Below are 24,619 nucleotides of genomic sequence, written 5' to 3'. Positions count from 1 at the left end.
CAGTTGAGGCCGAACCAGAGTTTTACGTGGGTTCAACATAATATCCACACTTCTGTACTCTATACCGCCATTCATGAAGCCTAGGGTCCTGTAAATCTTTGTAACCACTTTCTCAACCTGTGCTTCCACCTTCAGTGATTGGTGCACATATACTCCTGGGTCTCTCTGTTCATGCACCCCTTTAGTTTATATTTACTCTCCTCTTTCTTCCTCCCAAAATGTATCACTTTTAAACTTTTCTACGTTAAGTTTCATCTGCCACATGTCTGCCCATTCCACCAGCCTGTCAGACTTTCTGAAGTCTATCACCATCCTCCTCACTGTTCACTGTACTTCCAAGTTTTGTGTGAGCTGTAGATTTGGAAATTGTGCCCTGTACACACAAATCTAGGTCATTAATATAGATTTAAAAAAAGCAGTGGCCCCAATACCGACCCCTGGGGAACACCACTTCCTCCAGTCTGAAAAACAATGTTCACCACTACTCTGTGTGTGTCACTCAGCCACTTTCATATCCATGCTGCCACTGTCCCCGTTATTCCATGGGCTTCGATTTTGCTGGTATTGATAACACGCCTGGGATCAGTAAACACAAAACCCAGTCTGTTAATCACTTTCAGCTACTGGACTTAGCATGTGTCCCACAGTATCTCTTCTACCCTCAATATGTGAATAGAGCATCACGCCTGTAAACCTGGTTTAAGTTTATATCCACTCAGCAAATCTATTAAAGAAAAGCCTGTCGGCCAATGAGACACTGTTAAGGTGCCAGTGTGCTGCTGGTTTGATTGGCATTTTGCCTGTAATGAACTCCGTATTTTGGTCTCCGTATTTAAGGAAGGATATATCTGCATTGGAGGCAGTTCAGAGAAGGTTCACTAGGTTGATTCCGGAGATGAGGGGATTTACTTTTGAAGATAGCTTGAGTAGGTTGGGCCTAAACACATTGGAGTTCAGAAGAATGAGAAGTGATTTTATCGAAACATAAGATAATGAGGGGGCTTGATAGGTGGATGCAGTGAGGATATTTCCACTTATACGGGAAACTTAAACTAGGGGACATAGTCTTAGAATAAGGGGCCACCCAATTAAAACTAGATGCGGAATTTCTTCTCTGAGGGTTGTAAATCTATGGAATTCTCTGCCCAGGAGAGCTGTGGAGGCTGGGTCTTTGAATATATTTCAGGCGGAGATCAAGAGATTTTTGAGTGATAAGGGAGTAAAGTGTTATGGGGAGTGGGCAGGGAAGTGGAACTGAGTCCATGATCAGATCAGCCATGATCTTATTGAATGGCGGAGCAGGCCCGAGGGGTCAAATGGCCTACTCCTGCTCCTATTTCTTATGTTCTCATGTTCTAACTGAACATTTCTCCCAGTGTAACCTTGTCTGTAATGAAATATGTGTCATTTAATAAGCCTCAGGTCCTTGCTCATGTCTGCTGCAGATTCCAGAGTTGATTCCGGAGATGAGCGGATTGACTTATGAAGATAGGTTGATTTGGTTGGGCCTATACACATTGGAGTTCAGAAGAATGAGGTGATCTCTGTGTGGCCCTGAAGGACTGTGTCCAGGCTGAAGTTCTGTTCCCCCTGTAAGATCCTCCCCACAGATTGTCCTTTCTCAGCTCCAGCCATGTGATGCTAAACCCTCAGGTGGGAAAGACAAAAATCCACAGCAATGTGTTGAAAGCAAAACTAATTTATATGTCTGTGTCCCAAATATTATACCTCTTTCCAGTTACAGGAGTTATTACCATCAGCGTTACAGGATTTATAAACCCCAACTATCAGAATTAACACAATTTAGTCCAGGATGTGATTACCAGCAGCAATAACAACAGAATCCAACCCCTGCGGTCACTTGTGAACTCGCTGGTGTCTCAGCAGGCTGGATGATGTATTGAATCCCTTCCCACACTCGGAGCAGGTGAATGGCCTCTCCCCAGTGTGAACTCGCTGGTGTGTCAGCAGGTGGGATGATGTAGTGAATCCCTTCCCACAGTCGGAGCAGGTGAATTCCCTCTCCCCAGTGTGAACTCGTTGATGTCTCAGCAGGTCGGATGACCGAGTGAATCTCTTCCCACAGTCGGAGCAGGTGAACGGTCTCTCCCCAGTGTGAACTCGCCGATGTGTTTCCAGCTGGGACGGGTAGTTGAATCGTTTCCCACAATCCCCACATTTACACGGTTTCTCCCCAGTGTGACTGCACTTGTGTCTCTCCAGGTTGGATGATTGGCTGAAGCCTTGTCCACACACAGAGCACGTGTACCGTTTCTCCCCACTGTGAACGGTGCCTTCTGCTTCCATGGTCAAAAGCTGATGATATTCCAGTCCCGATGTACCGAGTGACTGTCAGATCTTGAGGTGATGTTTGGTTTGAGCTTCCAGTCTACAAATCCTCCCCTTTTAACACCCTGGAAAGTGAATTTCAAACAGGAAAAAGTGAGTGTGAGAGAGAACCCACAAAACCACAAAGGCAGGTTGTGAAATTGAGCTTAATGAATCTGGTCATTTGTGGGGCCGGCACTAGAAAAAAGTGACCATGAAAGCTGCCGGATTGTCGTCAAAACACATCTGGGTCACTGCTGTCCTTCAGGGAGGGGAACCCACCTCCCTCGACAGGCCCACATGGGAAATTGTTGTTCCCACTGGGCCCAGAAGTACTGGGGGTGAAACCCAGCAGCTTCTCCCGCTCTCCATCCAGCTCAAACTGATGTGACAAACAGACCCACACAGGAGGCCAGTGAGTGACTTCCACATCCAGCGCCCACCTGATACAGAGCGGCTGGGAATTGCTGGGCCTGCTGTATAAATGTAAGTTGTTGTTTGCCTGGTGTGGGGGAGGTGCTGCCCCCGGGGTTGCTGGGGCCGGGCCCGGTGGCTCTGACTCGGGGTCCGGGAGCCGCGCTTGGCATTGCCCAGGGACCGAGAGCCACACTCGGTGTTGTCCGGGGACCGAGAGCCACACTCGGTGTTGTCCGGGGACTGAGAGCCACACTCGGTGTTGCCCGGGGACTGAGAGCCACACTCGGTGTTGTCCGGGGACTGAGAGCCGCATTCGGTGTTGCCCAGGGCCCATGAGCCGCGCTCGGTGTTGCCCAGAGCCCGTGAGCCGCGCTCGGTGTTGCCCGGGGCCCGTGAGCCGCGCTCGGTGTGGCCCGGGGACTGAGAGCCACACTCGGTGTTGCCCGGGGACTGAGAGCCACACTCGGTGTTGCCCGGGGACTGAGAGCCACACTCGGTGTGGCCCGGGGACTGAGAGCCACACTCGGTGTGGCCCGGGGACTGAGAGCCGCACTTGGTGTTGCCCGGGGAGTGAGAGCCACACTCGGTGTTGCCCGGGGACTGAGAGCCACACTCGGTGTTGCCCGGGGACTGAGAGCCGCACTCGGTGTTGCCCGGGGACCGAGAGCCACACTCGGTGTTGCCCGGGGCCCGTGAGCCGCGCTCGGTGTGGCCCGGGGACTGAGAGCCGCACTCGGTGTGGCCCGGGGACTGAGAGCCACACTCGGTGTGGCCCGGGGACTGAGAGCCGCACTCGGTGTTGCCCGGGGAGTGAGAGCCACACTCGGTGTTGCCCGGGGACTGAGAGCCACACTCGGTGTTGCCCGGGGACTGAGAGTCACACTCGGTGTTGCCCGGGGACCGAGAGCCACACTCGGTGTTGCCCGGGGCCTGAGAGTCGCACTCGGTGATGCCCGGGGACTGAGAGCCACACTCGGTGTTGCCCGGGGACTGAGAGCCACACTCGGTGTTTGTGTTGCCCGGGGACTGAGAGCCGCACTCGGTGTTGCCCGGGGACTGAGAGCCACACTCGGTGTTGCCCGGGGACTGAGAGCCACACTCGGTGTTGCCCGGGGACCGAGAGCCACACTCGGTGTTGCCCGGGGACTGAGAGCCACACTTGGTGTTGCCCGGGGACTGAGAGCCACACTCGGTGTTGCCCGGGGACCGAGAGCCACACTCGGTGTTGCCCGGGGACTGAGAGCCACACTCGGTGTTGTCCGGGGACTGAGAGCCACACTCGGTGTTGCCCGGGGACTGAGAGCCGCACTCGGTGTTGCCCGGGGACCGAGAGCCACACTCGGTGTTGCCCGGTGATTGAGAGCCACACTTGGCATTGCCCGGGGACCGAGAGCCACACTCGGTGTTGCCCGGGGACTGAGAGCCGCACTCGGTGTTGCCCGGGGACCGAGAGCCACACTCGGTGTTGCCCGGGGACTGAGAGTCACACTCGGTGTTGCCCGGGGACCGAGAGCCACACTCGGTGTTACCCGGGGACCGAGAGCCACACTCGGTGTTACCCGGGGACCGAGAGCCGCACTCGGTGTTGCCCGGGGACTGAGAGCTGCACCCGGTTAAAAAGGAGGCAGACAAAAAGCAGGAAATTAAAGACCAGTTAGCCTAACATCTGTGGTTGGGAAAATGTTGAAGAGTTCATTCTTAAAGAAGTATTAGCACGCCATTTGGAAAAGCATAATTCGGTCAGGCAGTCAGCATGGATTTATGAAGGGGAAGTTAATTCTTTGAGCATGTAATGAACAGGGTGGATAAAGTGGGTGTGGTGTATTTGGACTCCCAGAAGGCATTTGACAAGCTTCCACATAAAAGGTTACTGTACAAGATAAAAGTTCACGGGGCTGGGGGTAATATATTAGCATGGATAGAGGATTGGCTAACTAACAGAAAACAGAGAGTCAGGAAATATGGTTCATTTTCCGGTTGGCAATCAGTAACTAGTGGGGTGCCGCAGGGATCAGTGTTGGGACCCCAACTATTTACAATCTATATTAACGACTTGGAATAAGGGACCGAGTGTAACGTAGCCAAGTTTGCTGGCAATACAAAGATGGGAGGAAAAGCAATGTGTGAGGAGGACACACGTAATCTGCAAAAGGACATAGACAGGCTAAGTGAGTGGCAAAAATTTGGCAGATGGAGTGTAATGTTGGAAAGTGTGAAGTGATGCACTGTGGCAGAAAAAAATCAAAGAACAAGTTATTATTTGAATGGAGAAAGATTGCAAAGTGCTGCAGTACTGAGGGACTTGGGGGTACTTGTGCATGAAACACAAAAGCTTAGTATGCAGGTGCAGCAAGTGATCAGGAAGGCCAATGCAATCTTGGCCTTTTTTGCAAAGGGGTTGGAGTATAAGAGCAGGGAAGTCTTGCTACAGTTATACAGGGTATTGGTGAGGCCACACCTGGAATACTGCGTGCAGTTTTGGTTTCCATATTTATGAAAGGATACACTTGCTTTGGAGGAAGTTGAGAGAAGGTTCACTTGGTTGAGATGAGGGGGTTGACTTATGAGAAAAGGTTGAGGAGGTTGGGCCTCTACTCATTGGAATTCAGAAGAATGAATGAGAGGTGATTTATCAAAACATATAAGATAATGAGGGGGCTTGAGAAGGTGGTAGCAGAGAGGATGTTTTCACTGATCGGGGGAGACTAGAACTAGGGGGCATAATATTAGAATAAGGGACACCCAATTTAAAACTGAGGTGAGGAGGAATTTCTTCACAGAGGGTTATAAACCTGTGGAATTCGCTGCCTCAGAGAGCTGTGGAAGCTGGGACATTGAATATATTTAAGACAGAGATAGACAGTGTCTTAACCGATAAAGGAATACAGGGTTCTGGGGAACGGGCAGGGAAGTGGACCTGAGTCCATGATCGGATCAGCCATGATCGTTTTAAACGGTGGAGCAGGCTCGAGGGACAATATGGCCCACTCCTGCTCCTATTTCTTATGTTCTTATTTTCTTATATAGTGGGTGTCTGGTATGGGAGTGTGGATTTGACTCTATCTGTCCATCTCTGGTATGTGGATGAGGATTTTACTCTGTATGTTAGTTTCTGATACGAGAGCGTGGATTTTATCCAGTACCTGTCAATTTCTGGTAATTGCCTGTGGGTTTAATTCTGTATCAAAAAGGGCCACATTACAACATAATTCTAAAAGGACAAAGAGTGTTTAAAAAAAACAAGCCTGAAGGCTCTGAGTCTCAAAGCGAGAAGCATTGTAATAAGGTGGATGAATTAACTGCACAGATATCTGTTAACGGATATGATGTAATTGGGATTACTGAGACATGGCTCCAGGGTAACCAAGGCTGGGAACATAACATCCAGGGGTATTCAATATTCAGGAAGGATAGCCAGAAAGGAAAAGGAGGTGGGGTAGTGTTAATGGTTAAAGAGGAGGTTAATGCAATAGTAAGGAAGGACATTGGCTGGGATAATGTGGAATCTATATGGGTAGAGCTGCGAAACACCAAAGTGCAGAAAACGTTAGTTGGGGTTGTGTACAGACCACTAAACAGTAGTAGGGAGGTTGGGGATGGCATCAAACAGGAAATTAGGGACGCGTGCAATAAGGGTAGAGCAGTTATCATGGGTGACAACCTGCATATTGATTGGGCTAACCAAACTTGTAGCAATACTGTGGAGGAGGATTTTCTGGAGTGTATAAGGGATGGTTTTCTAAACCAATATGTCGAGGAACCAACTGGAGAGCTGGCCATCCTAGACTGGGTCTTGTGTAACGAGAGAGGATTAATTAGCAATCTGGTCATGCGTGGCTCCTTGGGGAAGAGTGACCATAATATGGTAGAATTCTTCATTAAGCTGGAGAGCGACACAGTTAACTCAGAGACTAGGGTCCTGAACTTAAAGGAAACTTCGATGGTATGAGACGTGATTTGGATAGGATAAACTAGCGAATGATACTTAAAGGGTTGACGGTGGATAGGCAATGGCAGACATTTAAAGATCACATGGTTGAATTACAACTATTGTACATCCCTGTCTGGCGGAAAAATAGAACAGGAACGGTGGCTCAACCGTGGCTCACAAGGCAAATTAGCGACAGTGTTAAATCCTAGGAAGAGGCATATAAATTGGTCTGACAAAGCAGCAAACCTGAGGACTGGAGAAATTTAGAATTCAGCAGAGGAGGACTAAGGGTGTAATTAGGAGGGGGAAAATAGAATATGAGAGTAAGCTTGCAGGGATCATAAAAAACTGACTGCAAAAGCTTTTATAGATATGTGAAGAGAAAAAGATTAGTGAAGTCTAATGTCGGCCCCTTGCAGTCAGAATCAGGTGAATTCATAATGGGGAACAAGGAAATGGCAGACCAATTGAACAAATACTTTGGTTCTGTCTTCACTGAGGAAGACACGAATAACCTCCCAAAAATACTAGGGGACCGAGGGTATAGCGGGAAGGAGGAACTGAGGGAAATCCTTATTAGTCAGGAAATGGTTGGAGGGAAACTGATGGGACTGAAGTCCAATAAATCCCCAGGGCCTGATAGTCTGCATCCCAGAGTAGTTAAAAAAGTGGCCCTAGAAAGAGTAGATGCATTGGTGATCATTTTCCAGAATTCCATGGACTCTGGATCAGTACCTATGGATTGGAGGGTAGCTAATGTAACCCCACTTTTTAAAAAAGGAGGGAGAGAGAAAACAGGGAATTATAGACCAGTTGGCCTGACATCAGTGGTGGGGAAAATGCTGGAATGAATTATTAAAGATGTAATAGCAGAGCATTTGGAAAGCAGTGACAGGATCGGTCCAAGTCAGCATGGATTTATGAAAGGGAAATCATGCTTGACAAATCTTCTAGAGGTTTTTGAGGATGTAACTAGTAGAGTGGACAAGGGAGAACCAGTGGATGTGGTGTATTTGGAATTTCAAAAGGCTTTTGACAAGATCCCACACAAGAGATTAGTGTGCAAAATTAATGTCCACATTTTTTTTTCTGCAGTTCTAGTCAGGTAGAACAGTTCCACTTTGGAACAGAATTTTTTCTTCAAAAGGGGGCGTGTCCGGCCACTGACGCCTGATTTGAAAGTTTCCACAGTGAAAACGTACTCCAAACTAATTCAGAATGGAGCAAGTGAAGATTTTTGTAGAACTGAAAAAACCTGTTCTACACATTAAAAAATCAGGCGCAGATTTCAAATTATGCGTCCAGAACGAGGTGTGGGGGGAGGGAAGTCATTAAATTCTACAATCAATCCTTATTGTTTTTATACAAATATTATACAAATAAATCCAACCTGAATAAACGTTTATAAGCAAAGAAGAGATTAAATAAAGCATCTTCCTATCTGTGTGAAAGTTCTTCAGCCAGGGAGAATGCTGCAGCAAGCCTCACAAAATGAGGCAGCCGTTCCCGAAGGTGGGCGGGCGGGAGTAAACCGAGCGACTGAACGCAGGGGGGGGGGGACAAAGCCATTCCAGATGGCGGGAGGGAGGGAGGGAGGGAGTGAACCGAGCGACTGAACGCAGGGGGGGGGACAAAGCCATTCCAGATGGCGGGAGGGAGGAAAGGAGACAGAAGGCTGCAGGAAGCCACAAAAATTGAGGAGCCATTTCCCGACGGCAAAAGAGGGATGTTGTCGGGAAACGGCTGCCTCAACTTTCTGAGGCTTCCTGCAGCCTTCTCAGTGCTGATGGCAATGTGGTTTTATTAAACAATGTTCAAAAACTAAACAGCTACAAAGAACTACAAAAATGGCCGAGTGCCAATGTTTCCTTCACACTGAGCATGCGCGAACGCTCCAACGCGCACGCGCAGCGTTGCCGGCAGGAAAAAAAATAATTTAAATCGTACCCGCCCCCTCCCACTTACAAAATCGGTGCGAGTGTAGGCTCCGCCCCCCTGGGCGCCGCGCCAAGCAGACAAGGAGCTGCAGGGCTCTCCAGAATCACGAGTTTTTTTCCGGCGCCGTTTTAGGCGCGAAAAACGGGCGCCCAGCTTGGAGGGGTGACCGTTTTTTATCGTGTGGAGTCTTGGGCCCATAGTATTGGGGGAGAACCGGTTGGCAGCCAGGAAGCAAAGTGTGGGAATAAACAGGTCCTTTTCAGAATGGCAGGCAGTGACTAGTGGGGTGCCGCAAGGTTCAGTGCTGGGATCCCAGCTATTTGTAATATACATCAATGATTTAGGTGAAGGAATTGAGTGTAATATCTCCAAGTTTGCAGATGACACAAAGCTGGATGGCAGTGTGAGCTGCGAGGAGGATGCTAAGAGGCTGCAGGGTGACTTGGATAGGTTAGGTGAGTGGACAAATGCATGGCAGATGCAGTATAGTGTGTATAAATGTGAGGTTATTCACTTTGGTGGCAAAAACAGGAAGGCAGATTATTATCTGAATGGTGACAGGTTAGTAAAGTGGGAGGTGCAAAGAGACCTGGGTGTCATGGTACATCAGTCACTGAAGGTAGGCATGCAGGTACGGTAGGCAGTAAAGAAAGCAAATAGCATGCTGGCATTCATAGCGAGAGGATTTGAGTATAGGAGCAGGGAGGTCGTACTGCAATTGTATAGGGCCTTGGTGAGACCACACCTTGAGTATTCTGTGCAGTTTTGGTCTCTTAATCTGAGCAAGGACGTGCTTGCTATTGAGGGAGTGCAGCGAAGGTTCACCAGACTGATTCCTGTGATGGCAGGACTGACATATGAAGAAAGACTGGATCAGCTAGGCTTATACTCACTGGAATTTAGAAGAATGAGAGGGGATCTCATAGAAACATGTAACATTATGACGGGAGTGGACAGGTTAGATGCAGGAAGAATGTTCCCAATGTTGGGGAAGTCCAGAACCTGGGGTCACAATCTAAGGATAAGGGATAAGCCTTATCGGACTGAAATGAGGAGAAACTTTTTCACCCAGAGAGTGGTAAACCTGTGCAATTCTCTACCACAGAAAGTTGTGGAGTCCAGTTCGTTGGATATATTCAAGAGGGCGTTAGATGTGGTCTTTACGGCTAAGGGGATCAAGGGATAGGGAGAGAAAGCGGGAGTGGGGTACTGAAGTTGCATGATCAGCCATGATCATACTGAATTGCAATGCAGGCTCGAAGGGCCGAATGGCCTGCTCCTGCACCTATTTTCTATGTTTCTATGTATCTTTCCATTCCTGGTGTGTGAGTGTGTTCTGTGCTGTATCTGTCCATCTCTGTTATGTGAATGTGAGCTCTACTCCATACCCGGCATTCTCCAGTATGTTAGTATTGTTTTACTCTGCACCCCCAATTCCTGATAGTTAGAAAATAAAACAAATACTCTATCAATTTTTGTTATGGAGGTGAGTTTTCTGCTGAATCTGTCGGTCTCTGGTAAATGAGTCTGAGTTTTACTCTGTATCTATCTATCGCTGCTATGTGAGTGTGGGCCTTTCTCTGTATCTCCATTTCTGTTATGGGAGTCTGGGTTTTATGCTGTATCTGTCAAGTTCTGATATTTGATTGTGGGCCTTACTCTATAACTGCCAGTTTCTGTTTAATTGTGAGTGGACTTTCCTTTGTACCTGTCAGTTTCTGTAATGAAAGAGAGATCTTTACCCTGTACCTGTCAATTACTGGCTCGTGAGTCTGGGCATGTCACTGTCTGTCAATTTATGTTATGGGAATATGGATTGTAATATGTCAGCCTCTGATATGTGAGTATGGGTTTTATACTGTATCTCTCAGTCTCTGATATGTGAGTGTGGGTTTTATACTGTATCTCTCAGTCTCTGATATATGAGTATGGGTTTTATACTGTATCTCTCAGCCTCTGATATGTGAGTATGGGTTTTATACTGTATCTCTCAGTCTCTGATATGTGAGTGTGGGTTTTATACCGTATCTCTCAGTCTCTGATATGTGAGTATGGGTATATACTGTATCTCTCAGCCTCTGATATGTGAGTATGGGTTTTATACTGTATCACTCAGTCTCAGATATGTGAGTGTGGGTTTTATACTGTATCTCTCAGTCTCTGATATGTGAGTATGGGTTTTATACTGTATCTCTCAGTCTCTGATATGTGAGTGTGGGTTTTATACTGTATCTCTCAGTCTCTGATATGTGAGTATGGGTTTTATACTGTATCTCTCAGTCTCTGATGTGAGTGTGGGTTTTATACTGTATCTCTCAGTCTCTGATATGTGAGTGTGGGTTTTATACTGTATCTCTCAGTCTATGATATGTGAGTATGGGTTTTATACTATATCTCTCAGTCTCTGATATGTGAGTATGTGTTTTATACCATATCTCTCAGTCTCTGATATGTGAGTATGGGTTTTATACTGTATCTCTCAGTCTCTGATATGTGAGTGTGGGTTTTATACTGTATCTCTCAGTCTCTGATATGTGAGTATGGGTTTTATACTGTATCTCTCAGTCTCTGATATGTGAGTATGGGTTTTATACCATATCTCTCAGTCTCTGATATGTGAGTGTGGGTTTTATACTGTATCTCTCAGTCTCTGATATGTGAGTATGGGTTTTATACTGTATCTCTCAGTCTCTGATATGTGAGTGTGGGTTTTATACTGTATCTCTCAGTCTCTGATATGTGAGTGTGTGTATTTTTCTGTAACTGTCAGATTTTGGTGTATGTTGAGGTTCAATCTGTGCTTCTCAGTTTCTTCTATGTTGGACTGTACCTATTTGTTCCTGCTACTTGATTGTGTGTTTTAGACTGTACCTGTCATTTCCTGCTATGTGAGTGTAGAATTTCCTCTGTATTTTCCAGTCTCTGGTATGTGAACGTGAGAATCAATGTTAATTTTTACCTGTATTTCTCTGATGTGTGAGTGAAGATTTTGCGTTCTCCATGTCATTGTTCAGATGTGTGGGTGTGGGTTTTACTCTGCCCCTATCAGTTCCTGCGATGTAAGTAACAATTTTACTTACTGCCTTTCAGTTTTCCGATATGTGCACATGGGATTTACACTTTACCTGTCACTCTCTGGTATGTAAGTGGGGATTTTATTCTGTTACTGTCACTTTCATATATGTGGGTGTGTGTTGTATACTGTATCTGTCAGTCTGTGGTACGGGAATGTGGGGTTTATTCTGCACCAGTCATCTTCTGGTATGTTCGGGGGGTTTAAATACTGAATCCGTCAGATTCTGAAACATGAATATGGCTTTTGCTCTGTACCCATCAGCTTCTGATATGCGAGTGTGGTTTATACTACCTGTTTAACATTTTTTCTGATAGATGATTGTCTTTTATTCTCCACCTGCCAGTTTCTGGCAAATGAGTGTTGGTGTTTAATGTACTGTCAGTGTGATCTGTTTCAATGGTGAAACAGCATGTGATTACACTGCTCCATGTGGCTGTAAGATTCACAATATAACTCTGCCACTTCGGATCACTGTGGGACTGACAGCTTCTGCTGCCTGTGACAATAGGATTGAGGCCAGTTCTGGGACTCTGTGCTCTGTGAGTGATAATCTACTTACTGTGTGTGAGAAGGAGCTGCCTGCACTGTTCCTTGTATTCTGGGTGGAGGAATGATCACATTTGTTCTGGCTGGTTGAAGAATTTTGTTCTGAGAATAATAATACGAGAACATTATTAGTTCTAAGATATGGATGCGGGGACAATATGATGTATCTGAGGGAGTGACAATGTATCTCTCGATCATCAGCAACACGGTTCTGGAAAACTCAACTCACCGAAACAATATAACCCGTCTTTAAAATATCTTCTCCCACACTCCTCTCCTGGTGCCTGCAATAGATGCACTTTGTGAAACTCCTCACATTCTCACTGTCAGGCTGTGTTTCCACTGCTCACTGCCCAAGAATAACAGACACAGTGAGATTGGAACTGAATCAGGAACATTCACTGCTGATTTGGAGAAAGAAAGCAGCAATGATTGGAAAGAGCGAGGTGATTTACTTTCTCTGTTACCTTACACTGTCCATACACAGCCCGAGAATAGCCTCTCCCTTCCCCCACTCACATCTTGTTCCGGAACTAGTTCCTGATCCACTCTGCCCTTAGACACAGCCCCCGAGGGAACTAAACCAGGAACGTTCACTCCTGGTTTGGAGAGAGAAAGCAGCAGGTTGTAAACAGCAGATTCTGCCCATTCTGTCTCCCTTACCCTGGACACACACTGTCCACACACAGCCCGAGAATGGCCTCTCCCTTCCCCCACTCACACCACGCACTGACACTGATTCTTGGTCCACGCTGCCCCTTACACACAGCCCCCGACTCCCCCTGAACTCCCCCCGGACTCAATGCCGATCTCTGAGCCCATCTGCGGACACACTCCCAAAGCGCTGAGCTGCTGTAAGGAGGCTGCTGCTCGCTGCCTTACCCCGGGGTCACTGTGTCACCATTCCCGGCTGTTTTAAACCATCTTCTTCCGCTCACTGAGTGAATGGCGATCACAGGCAGGGCTGGGGGAGGGGAGGGCACATGTGCTCTTCTGCTCACTGGGAATGACACAGGGGGTGGGGCTGAACCACGCATGCGCAGCTCTCTGCAATAATTCAATCTGTAAAATTCAAAGTGCACTTTTCCCAATTTACTTTTATCAGAATTTGAGCAAAGGAACTGGGCCTGGGGGGAAAGGACAGAGAATGATTAAAGCTGCAAGCCTTGTCCCTTGGAGATGATCAATTTGGGATCATTCCGTGCAGGGTGTTTCTCTCCATTAGCCCGTCTTCACAAAGCAATCCAGCAGCAACATCGGAGGGATGAGGGAGTGGGAGTGTTTGCTGGGACCGTGCAGGAGTTAATATCTGACAGGAACTGTCCGAGATCAGTTTAATTAGAGTAAAACACTCGATCACTGAGAGTAATACCGAAGTGTATAATCAAGGGGCTTTCGTGAGGGAAGAACTTAATACAATAACAATTCATAATGAAGTAGTACTCAGTAAAATAATGGGACTAAAGGCAGACAAGTCACCTTGCCCTGATGGTTTACATCGTAGGATCTTAAGAGAAGTGGCTGCAGAGATAGTGGACACATTAGTTGTAATCTACCAAAATTCCCTGGATTCTGGGGCAGTCCCAACAGATTGGAAAACCGAAAATGTAACGCCTATATTTAAAAAAGGAGGCAGACAAAAAGCAGGAAACTATAGACCAGTTAGCCTAACATCTGTCATTGGGAAAATGCTGGAGACCATTATTAAGGAAGCAGTAGTGGGACATTTGGAAAAGCTTGATTCAATCAAGCAGAGTCAGTATGGCTTCATGAAAGGGAAATCATGTTTGACAAATTTGCTGGAGTTCTTTGAGGATGTAATGAGTAGGATGGATAAGGCGGAACCAGTGGATGTGGTGTATTTGGATTTCCAGAAGGCATTTGATAAGGTGCCACATAAGAGATTACTGCACAAGATAAAAGCTCACTGGGTTGGGGGCAGTATATTAGCATGGATAGAGGATTGGTTAACTAACAGAAAACAGAGAGTCGGGATAAATGGGTCTTTTTCTGGTTGGCAAATGGTAACCAGTGGGGTGCCGCAGGAATCGGTGCTAGGTCCTCAACTATTTAAAATCTATATGAATGACTTGGATAAAAGAACCAAGTGTAATGTAGCCAAGTTTGCTGATGATACAAAGATAGGTGGGAAAGCAAATTGAGGACAAAAAAAATTTGCAAAGGGATATAGACAGGGTAAATGAGTGGGCAAAAATTTGTCACATGGAGTATAATATGGGAAAATGTGAGGTTATCCACTTTGGCAGAAATAATAGAAAAGCAAATTATAATTTAAATGGAGAAAAATTGCAAAGTGCTACAGGACAGAGAGACCTGAGGGTGTTTGTGCATAAAACACAAAAAGTTAGTATGCAGGTTCAGGAAGTAGTCAGGAAGGTAAATGTAATGTTGGCCTTTATTGTCAGGGGGATAGAATAAAAAGCAGAGAAGTCCTGCTCCAAGTGTACAGGGTATTGGTGGCACCACACCTGGAATACTGTGTGTTTAAGCAGAGAAGTCCTGCTCCAAGTGTACAGGGTATTGGTGGGACCACACCTGGAATACTGTGTGTTTAAGCAGAGAAGTCCTGCTCCAAGTGTACAGGGTATTGGTGGGACCACACCTGGAATACTGTGTGTTTAAGCAGAGAAGTCCTGCTCCAAGTGTACAGGGTATTGGTGGCACCACACCTGGAACACTGTGTGTTTAAGCAGAGAAGTCCTGCTCCAAGTGTACAGGGTATTGGTGGGACCACACCTGGAACACTGTGTGTTTAAGCAGAGAAGTCCTGCTCCAAGTGTACAGGGTATTGGTGGGACCACACCTGGAATACTGTGTGTTTAAGCAGAGAAGTCCTGCTCCAAGTGTACAGGGTATTGGTGGGACCACACCTGGAATACTGTGTGTTTAAGGAAGGATATACTTACACTGGAGGCTGTTCAGAGGTTGATTCCGGCGAGGAGGGGGTTCCCTGATGAGGACAGGTTGAGAAGGTTGGGACGATACACTTTGGAGATCAGAACAATGAGAGAAATCCGAGGTGTGAGAATAAAATAACTCAGCTCTTACTTTACCAAGATGGCCGCGCATGCGCTGTGCTGCTCACTGAACCAAGATGGCGAAAGACTGACCCTGCCTTCCTGTACAAAGATGGCCGCCGTTACCCTGGGCCTGTGACCGGGAGAAAGCCTCGAGGCTGCAGCCGCCGATATTCCGGTTGTTATTCCGGGCTTCCGGCGGGCACCAGGTGTTTCTGAAGCCTCCCCGGCTCCCCGCTGGTCCTTTACTCCCCTCCGCCCCGCGGAGTAGGAGCTGTTTGGCGGAACACATTTCACCACAGCCGCTCCGCCATTACACGCACCGCGCATGCTCCAAATACCGCCAGGTCTCGCGCCTGCGCACTGGGCCCCTGTAGTCTGGGCGCGGCACATTCTCCATCGCGGCGAATGCTGGGTAAATACCCAAGACCACCTCAGTGACTGGGACAGGATTTACTGGGCCCCCATTGGGCACTGAACATGTTCATTCTGGCCCTCAGTCATTGTTCCTGCTGCTCTGTATAACCCTGTCCCTGAGCTGGACAGTAATGTTCTGTCTCAGGATTGTTTCAAACACCCTGTGTCCAATATTGGATTTCTCCATAAAAATAGACTCATTAATGTTCCCTTCCCTTCCATTCTGGGATTTTTCTTACTCTAGATTATTTCACTTCTCACGTAATTCATCTTTTCCCACATCAAATCCCAAACTTGTTTCATTTGAGTATCCGGCTTGTGGATGTCTCAGACTGAACCGGCGTGTCTCACTTTACACTCATTTTACGTTCCTTTCAACCAACCCTTGAAAGAACTATCTTGCGTAAGACTGTAAATCTGTTATTTTCTGTATTTAACGATTGTTGAATGTGGTTAATAGATCTTCACACATACTGCATGTGATCAACTTTGAAATGTTCTGACCTTTGAAATTGCCTTTGCTAATTTTGATGGGTTAGTTGATTACAATTACTTGTTACTAACATACCTTGCAGTATTTCTTGCATCAAAATAATTGTTTAAATACTTCCTTTATCAGGTCTTTAGGCTCCCCACTGGTCTCTGTTTCTTCTTGTGGGGGAATCTAGAACTAGGTGGCAAAGCCTGAGCATAAGGGGGCGCCCATTTAAAATGGAAATGAAGAGGAATTTCTTCTCTTAGAGGGTCGTGAATCTTTGAAATTCTCTACCCCAAAGAACAGTGGAGTCTGGGTCATTGAAAATATTTAAGTTGCAGATAGCGTGCTTTTTGAAAGAGAGTGATGTCAAGGTTTATGAGGAGGTGGCAGGCAAGCGAAATTGAGGCCAATATCAGATCAGCCAAGATCTTATTGAATGGCGGGGTGGGCTGAAGGGGCCAGATGTCTTCTGCTGCCCCTATTTCTTATATTCTTAGCGTTGGTTAGGGACTGGGTTTAGATGTAAGTTTAGTGGTTGTGTTTTGTGGTTATTTGTTAAGATTGGGATTAGTGATTGGGATCGTCAATAGGATATTCGGCTTAGGATTTAATGATTAACTTAGAAAGCACTATTGGCAATATAGGTGTTATTGGACATGCTCTTTTCCATTTCATGTTTTTAACCTCACAGAGCCGAGTCACAAAACAGCCTCACAATGTGTTCATTCAAGGAACCATCGTTCCTGCACAAGCCTCGTTTTTTTCTGTCAACAACACATCGTAATCTCTACATTTCTCATGGAAAAATAAATTAGTGACATTAGATTTTGGTATTTTGGAACAATAACAGATGGATACACTTGTTGCACTGGTTACATCGAATCATCAACCTGCCTGAAAAGGACTTCTGACAATAATCTTTCACCAGGCCTCACCAGTCACCGTCTGATTATTCCATCGTCTCTTCATTCATTACCCACCATTCCCCCGAAATAGAGCTGCTTTCACCGGCATAACCATTCTCCATACTGAGGCTATCTCATTACCAAGCAGAGCATAATCACTGGCACGGACTGTTTGGTCCGAATGGCTCATTTCTTTGTAATTCTATAATTTTGTAGTCTCATTGTAAGTGGTCCCTGGATTGATGATTCATTGTAACTGGTCCCTGGATTTGGAGCCTCAGTGTAAGGGGTCCATGGATTTCATGCCTCAGTGCAAGTGGTCCCTCGATTTGATGCCTCAGTGCAAGTGGTCCCTGGATTTGGAGTCACAATGCATGAGGTTCCTGGATTTGGTGTCTTAATGTAAGTGGTCCCTGGATTTTGTCACGTATTCAACTATCATTGTAACCCATGTATAAGCTGACCTAAGTTGTACACCTTGAGAACATTGAACACAAGGCGGTGAACTTGTGGCAGACACTCCTAACCTGGACTTACAGGTATAAAAGGAAAGCTCCACCCACCTTCATCGCTTGAGGTCTTGGTAATAAAGGTAACTGGTCACAGAGTGACCTTCTCTCAAGTATGGGCCTCGTGTCCATTTATACTGTATAGTAAGTACATATCATTGGCGACGAGAAACTGGGATTTAAACCACGTGAGCATAGCCACTAGTAGCACAGAAGAGAGGTACTGTGTTGGTGATGATTGGGACGACTTTATTGAGAGACTACAGCAAAGTTTTGTCACTAAGGAATGGTTGGGACAGGATTCGTCCGACAAACGCAGAGCTCATCTCCTGATGGTTTGTGGATCCAGAACGTACTCCCTGATGAAGGCCCTACTAGCACCAGAGAAGCCGGAGACAAGACATTCGAAGAGCTCAGTAAGTTGATCGGGGAACACCTTAAACCTGCGAGCAGCATGCACAAAGCGAGACACCAGTTTTAGATGAACTGGCGGTGAGAAGGGCAAAGCGTTCCTGACTTCATGCCAGATCTCCGACGACTGGCGAGCCTATGTAAGTGCACAGATGCAGGCAGAGCGGAGATGATGCGAGACTTTTTTATTGAGGGCATCGGGCGTGCTGGGGTTTTAAGGAAACTGATTGAGACCAAAGACTTGACCTTGGAAGCGGCGGCTCTGACAGCCCAGACTTTAACTCAGGGGAGGAAGAGACCAGAATGATGTATGACAAAAATCTTGGCTCAAATAGAAACATAGAAACATAGAAACATAGAAAATAGGTGCAGGAGTAGGCCATTCGGCCCGTCGAGCCTCCACCGCCATTCAATAAGATCATGGCTGATCATTCACCTCAGTACCCCTTTCCTGCTTTCTCTCCATACCCCCTTGATCCCTTTAGCTGTAAGGGCCATATCTAACTCCCTCTTGAATACATCCAATGAACTGGCATCAACAACGCTCTGTGACATGGAATTCTACAGGTTAACAAGTCTGAGTGAAGAAGTTCCTCCTCGTCTCAGTCCTAAATGGCCTACCCCTTATCCTAAGACTATGTCCCCTGGTTCAGGACTTCCCCAACATCGGGACTTCTGGACTTCCTCAACATGGGGAACATTCTTCCCGCATCTAACCTGTCCAGTCCCCTCAGAATGCTATACCTTTCTATGAGATCCCCTCTCATCCTTCTAAACGCCAATGAACAAAGGCCCAGTTGATCCAAACTCTCCCCATATGACAGTCCAGCCAACCCTGGAACTAGTCTGGTGAACCTTCGCTGCACTCCCTCAATAGCAAGAACATCCTTCCTGAGATTAGGAGACCAAAACTGAACACAATATTCCAGGTGAAGCCTCACCAAGGCCCTGTAGAACTGCAGTACATAAGAACATAAGAACTATGAACAGGAGTAGGCCATCTAGCCCCTCGAGCCTGCTCCGCCATTCAACAAGATCATGGCTGATCTGGCCGTGGACTCAGCTCCACTTACCCGCCCGCTCCCCATAACCCTTAATTCCCTTATTGGTTAAAAATCTATCTATCTGCGATTTGAATACATTCAATGAGCTAGCCTCAACTGCTTCCTTGGGCAGATAATTCCACAGATTCACAACCCTCTGGGAGAAGAAATTCCTTCTCAACTCGGTTTTAAATTGGCTCCCCCGTATTTTGAGGCTGTGCCCCCTAGTTCTAGTCTCCCCGACCAGTGGAAACAACCTCTCTGCATCTATCTTGTCTATCCCTTTCATTATTTTAAATGTTTCTATAAGATCACCCCTCATCCTTGTGAACTCCAACGAGTAAAGACCCAGTCTACTCAATCTATCATCATAAGGTAACCGACCCCCTCATCTCCGGAATGCGGCAAATGACCAGGGAGTCTTTATTGTTAATGCACACACAGTTCTCTCGACAGACAAGGGCAATCGGACATGTCCCAGCATGCAGTAGAAACCAAAAGGGGAATTCAACAGAGACAATGGCTAGCTGAATGGTTAATCATGCCATTGCAATGGACAATGCGGCCAGTAATAGGGCAATCAACACCTGTTAATGGTGCACTTAAGGACAGTTACAGAGACAGTCAGAGACGATCGACTGGTAATGGACATTTTGTTTCCAACAACGGGTCCTCCAGCTCATGCTAGAGGTGTGGAGCCAAACACCCAGCCAGAGCCTGCAGGTATCAGCAATATACCTGCAGAAACTGCAACGTCAGTGGTCATTTGGTGCGTATGTGCAGGAAGCCTGCAGCCAGGCTAATGTACGAGGACGGCGGGCCTGCTGTTAGCACTACAAGGCCAAATGAATACTGGGGAAAATCACTGGAAGCTGAAGTTCAGCGAGTTCATGTGGAGCACATATACAGTTCATATACCAGGACGCTACCAATAATGATGAAAGTGCTCCTCAATGGCATCCCATTATTAATGGAGCTAGACACGAGGGCCAGCCAGTCCTTGATGACTATCAACCAGTTTGAAAGATTGTGGCTGTCCAAGGCCAGGAGGCCAAAATTATTGCCGATTGATGCACAGCTACGGACATATACAAAGGAGATAACTCCGGTGCTAGATTCGGAGAACAGGTTGCCGCACGGGATTGTCCTGGGGGACGGTCCCACACTACTGGGGAGGAGTTGGCTTGCTGTCATGAACTGGAAATGGGGCGATGTCAATGCATTTCTTCTTTAGAGCAAGTAACATGCTCACAGGTCCTGGACAAATTTGACTCATTATTTCAAACCGGCATCAGCACTTTCATGGGGGCCAAGGTAGTGATTCACATAAACCCAGACGCCAGGCCAGTACACCACAAGACCAGAGCGGTGCCGTACGTGATGCAGGAAAAAATAGAATGCGAATTGGACCGCCTGCTGAGGGAGGGCATCATCTTGCCAGTTGAATTCAGTGACTGGGCGAGCCCGATCGTGCCGGTGCACAAGGCGGATTGGTCAGTCAGGATATGTGGCGCTTACAAGGCCACCATCAATCGGGTGTCACTCCAACACCAGTACCCACTACCGAGAGTGGAGGACCTCTTTGTGACACTATCCGCTGGCAAACTTTTTTCAAAATTGGACCTGACCTCTGCTCACATGACCCAGGAGCTGGCGAGTGAGTCGAAAAGCCTGACCACCATCACGACACACAAGGGGTTGTTTGAGTATAACAGATGTCCGTTCGGGATTCGTTCAGCTGCCGTGATCTTTCAGCAAAATATGGAAAGCCTCCTCAAGTCGATTCCAAGAACGGTGGTTTTTCAGGACGACATCCTCATCATGGATCGCGATGCTGAAGAACACCTCCATGAACTGGATGAGGTGCTACGCAGACTGGACCGGGTAGGTTTGCGACTGCAAAAGGCAAAGCGCGTCTTCTGAGCTCAAGAGGTAGAATTCCTGGGGATGAGGGTAGTAGCAGACGGGATCAGACCTGCTGTGTCCAAAACGGAAGCGATCCGGAGAGCACCCAGACCCCGTAACACGACGAGCTGCATTCATTCCTGGGGCTCCTGAAATATTTTGGTAACTTTCTTCCCAAATTGAGCATACTGTTAGAGCGCCTGCACATGCTCCCATTCAAAGGTCGCGATTGGGTCTGGGGGAACAGCCAGGAAAGGGCTTTTGATAGAGCACGCAACTTGTTATGCTCCAACAAACTGTTAATATTACATGACCCATGTAAGAAACTTGTTCTAACGTGCGATGCGTCGTCCGATGGGGTCGGGTGTGTGTTGCAGCATGTGAATGCCAATGGTCAGTTACAGCCGGTAGCTTATGCCTCCAGAAGTCTGTCCCAGGCAGAAAGGGGCTGCGGGATGGTAGAAAAGGAAGTGCTAGCATGTGTATATGCAGTAAACAAAAATGCACCAGTACCTGTTTGGCAGGAAATTGAGCTGGAGACAGATCACAAATGCCTAACGTCCCTTTTGGCCGACAACAAGGCCATAAATGCGAATGCGTTGGCCCGCATACAGAGGTGGGCACTTCCGTTAGCCGCCTATGTATATACAATTCAGCACAGACCGGGCACTGAAAACTGCGCCGATGCACTCAGCAGGCTCCCACTAGCCACTACCGAGGGGACAACTGAGCATCATGCTGAGATGGTCATGGCTATTGAAGCTTTCGAAAGCGAAGTTTCACCTGTGACAGCCGTCAGATTAAAGTCTGGACAAATAAAGACCCCCTACTGTCTTTAGTTAAGAAATGTATCCTGAATGGGGACTGGGCAGCCACGTACAGGGCATGCCCTGAGGAATTTAAACCGTGTCATCGGCACAAGGATGAACTCTCGATTCAGGCCGATTGACGACTATGGGAAAAGCGAGCAGTCATGTCCCAGAGGGGCAGAGAGGTGTTTATCAGTGAACTTCACAATGGGCATCCGGGCACTGTCATGATGAAGGCAATTGCCATGCCAGGTCACACATTTGGTGGACAGGGATAGATGCAGACCTGGAACTTTGTGTTCGCAGGTGCAACACGTGTGCTCAGCTGGTCAACGCACCCAGGGAAGCCGCCATTAGCCCCTGGTCCTGTCCCACCAAGCCATGGTCACGCATCCATGTGAACTACGCAGGTCCTTTCATGGGAAAACATTTATTGGATGTAGTAGACGCCTACTCTAAATGGATTGATTGTGCCATTTTAAATTCAAGCACATCCTCTGCAACGGTAGAAAGTATACGGGCAATGTTCGCTGCCCATGATGTACCGGATGTCTTGGTAAGCTACAATGGCCCGTGCTTCACAAGCACTGAATTCCAGGACTTCATGGCAGGCAATGGAATCAACCATGTCAGAATGGCACCGTTCAAGCCGGCCTCAAATGGCCAGGCGGAACGAGCAGTGCAGATAATCAAACAGGGGATGCTCAGAATCCAAGGGGGTTCCCAACAAAGCCGCTTATCACGCCTCCTGTAGGCCAATAGATCCCGGCCACACTCACTCACAGGGGTTCCACCCGCAGAGCTGCTAACGAAAAGGACGGTCAAAACACGGTTATCCCTTATACACCCTGCTATGAAAGAAATTGTTGAGAGCAGGCGTCAGTCACAATGTGACTACCATGACAGGAATGCGAGGGCGCCATGTATTGATGTCAATACACTGTTTTTTTTCTTAATTACGCTGCAGGGCCCAAATGGCTTGCAGGCACTGTGATTGCCAAAGAGGGGAATTGGGGTTTTGGTAGTTAACTTACCAATGGACAAATCTGCCGTAAACTAGTGGATCAAACTAAAAGGAGGATCAGCAACCGCATAGAAGAAGCAGAGGAAGAACACGACGTAGAGTTTACTCCACCACAGGTGACCAAACATCGGAACCAAGTGGAGGAGAGCCCAGTCACTGTGGGCAGTCCGGACAGGCCTGAGGCATCGCAAACAGCAGACACTCAGGCCAGCGCCCAACAACCGGAACCCCAACTCAGGCGCTCTACAAGGGAGTGTAAACCACCAGAGAGACTTAACCTGTGATCTCAATAAGACTTTGGGGGGAGGTGATGTCATGTATTCAACTATCATTGTCACCCATGTATAAGCTGACCGAAGTTGTACACCTTGAGAACATTGACCACAATGGGGTGAACTTGTGGGAGAAACTCCTAACCTTGACTTTCAGGTATAAAAGGAGAAGCTCCACCCACCTTCATCACTTGAGGTATTGGTAAAAAAGATAACTGGTCACAGAGTGACCTTCTCTCAAGTATGGGCCTCGTGTGCATTTATACAGTATCGTAAGGACATATCAGATTTGGTGTCACAATGTAAGTGGTCCCTGGATTTGGTGTCACTATGTAAGGGAAGCCTGGATTTGTTGTCAACAGCACCTGTGGACAACCCCGCAGACCAGCAACGCATTCAGCACAGAATGATCCCACTAAAATCTATTCCCAATTAACACTACCCATATTAATTCACCAGAAACAGCCCCGTGCCTGCAAAGAACTGCAGCTCCGCATTTAGCTTCGGTGGAATACACAATACCAAACATTTTAAAGAAAAAGGAAACCCATCATAGTTCAAGAAAGGCGATTATTGGGCAGTAAATACCCCTCACTCATACAACTCATTCACCTCTACTCTCCAACTCCCCCTCGCCAACTACTCTTTCGCCCCTACTCTCCAAACCCCTCACCCAACTCCTCTATCACCACATTTCTTTCAAACCCTCACCCCAACTCCTCTTTCACCCTTCTCTCCAAACCCCTCCCCCAACTCCTCTTTCACCCCGACAATTTCATTTTCAACATCACTGACACAAGTCATCCACACTGGAGGTAAATCTGAGGAGCGTCTGTGTGATGGTGAGGTGATCACTGGACAATAAAGTGCAGAGTCTGATGGGAGGCTGCTCATTACCCTCGGTGAGATTTAATCCCTTTACCACTGAATACTGCACACAGACGGTCACCTTGGTAAAGGAATGGTCATTGTGACATCACTTTCTAAACAAGGGCACACAGGACAATGGGTCATCAATAAATGGTAAAGGGATTAAACACTCTGCAATTACATCATAAATAATAGGAAATAAATGCTGAAAAATAACTGGTGAAGATAATAGCTTATCTCTGTGGAATTCACGAGCTAACAATAAGAATGATGTGTTTACTTTACACACACACGCTTACACATATATATGTAGCAAAGACTTTGTGTACACACTTTTCAGTTGTTGTACTTAAGCTGATGCAATATGTTTTATTAGGTCTTGCTGCGTCAGGATATAAAGATACCGCACGCTATTGCTCCTCCTGCTGCCTGGGGGAATGGAGCAGATATTTAAAGGGACATGGACTCCCTTTTCTCTGCCTAGTTATACTTAAAAGAACAGTCCAGTTTATCTCGCAATGTAGGACGGCTTCACAAGCCGAGCTCCGATTAACAGTCGCTCCCTTCTGTATTGTGCAGTGATTGTAAAGCTGTTTATTTTCAGTGACTTGAGCCTTTCTATAATGTCTCAATTGTTTTTGATGATCCATTTGAATTGCTTTTCTCACTTGAAAGGATTTAAGAATTGTGCATTGTGACGAA

The 24,619-nt window shown here is 47.0% G+C and overlaps 1 protein-coding gene across 2 annotated transcripts; it reads right to left on the bottom strand.

Annotated features, from left to right (window-relative positions):
- Nucleotides 1–1,681: 1,681 nt before the first annotated feature.
- LOC139247074 (zinc finger protein 239-like) lies at nucleotides 1,682–15,597 on the bottom strand. Of its 2 annotated transcripts, XM_070871490.1 has the most exons (4): nucleotides 15,164–15,597; nucleotides 12,466–12,520; nucleotides 12,250–12,338; nucleotides 1,682–2,414 (listed from the first exon to the last, which is right to left on the bottom strand). In XM_070871490.1, exon 4 carries the CDS (start codon nucleotides 2,305–2,307, stop codon nucleotides 1,858–1,860), a length of 450 nt encoding a protein of 149 aa, XP_070727591.1. In that variant the 5' UTR covers nucleotides 2,308–2,414; nucleotides 12,250–12,338; nucleotides 12,466–12,520; nucleotides 15,164–15,597; the 3' UTR covers nucleotides 1,682–1,857. The 2 variants fall into 2 exon arrangements, with proteins under 2 accessions (XP_070727591.1, XP_070727590.1); XM_070871489.1 differs by lacking the exon at nucleotides 12,466–12,520.
- Between the last annotated feature and the right edge of the window lie 9,022 nt (nucleotides 15,598–24,619).

This window comes from Pristiophorus japonicus, unplaced genomic scaffold (genome assembly GCF_044704955.1).
Source record: "Pristiophorus japonicus isolate sPriJap1 unplaced genomic scaffold, sPriJap1.hap1 HAP1_SCAFFOLD_254, whole genome shotgun sequence".
NCBI lineage: Eukaryota > Metazoa > Chordata > Chondrichthyes > Pristiophoridae > Pristiophorus > Pristiophorus japonicus.
Note: the sequence above shows the minus strand (reverse complement) of the source record. Positions and strands in the feature narration are given on the sequence as shown.

Excerpts from the sequence above, each read along its gene's own strand:
- LOC139247074 (XM_070871490.1), bottom strand. The coding sequence starts at position 2,307 with ATGGAAGCAGAAGGCACCGTTCACAGTGGGGAGAAACGGTACACGTGC.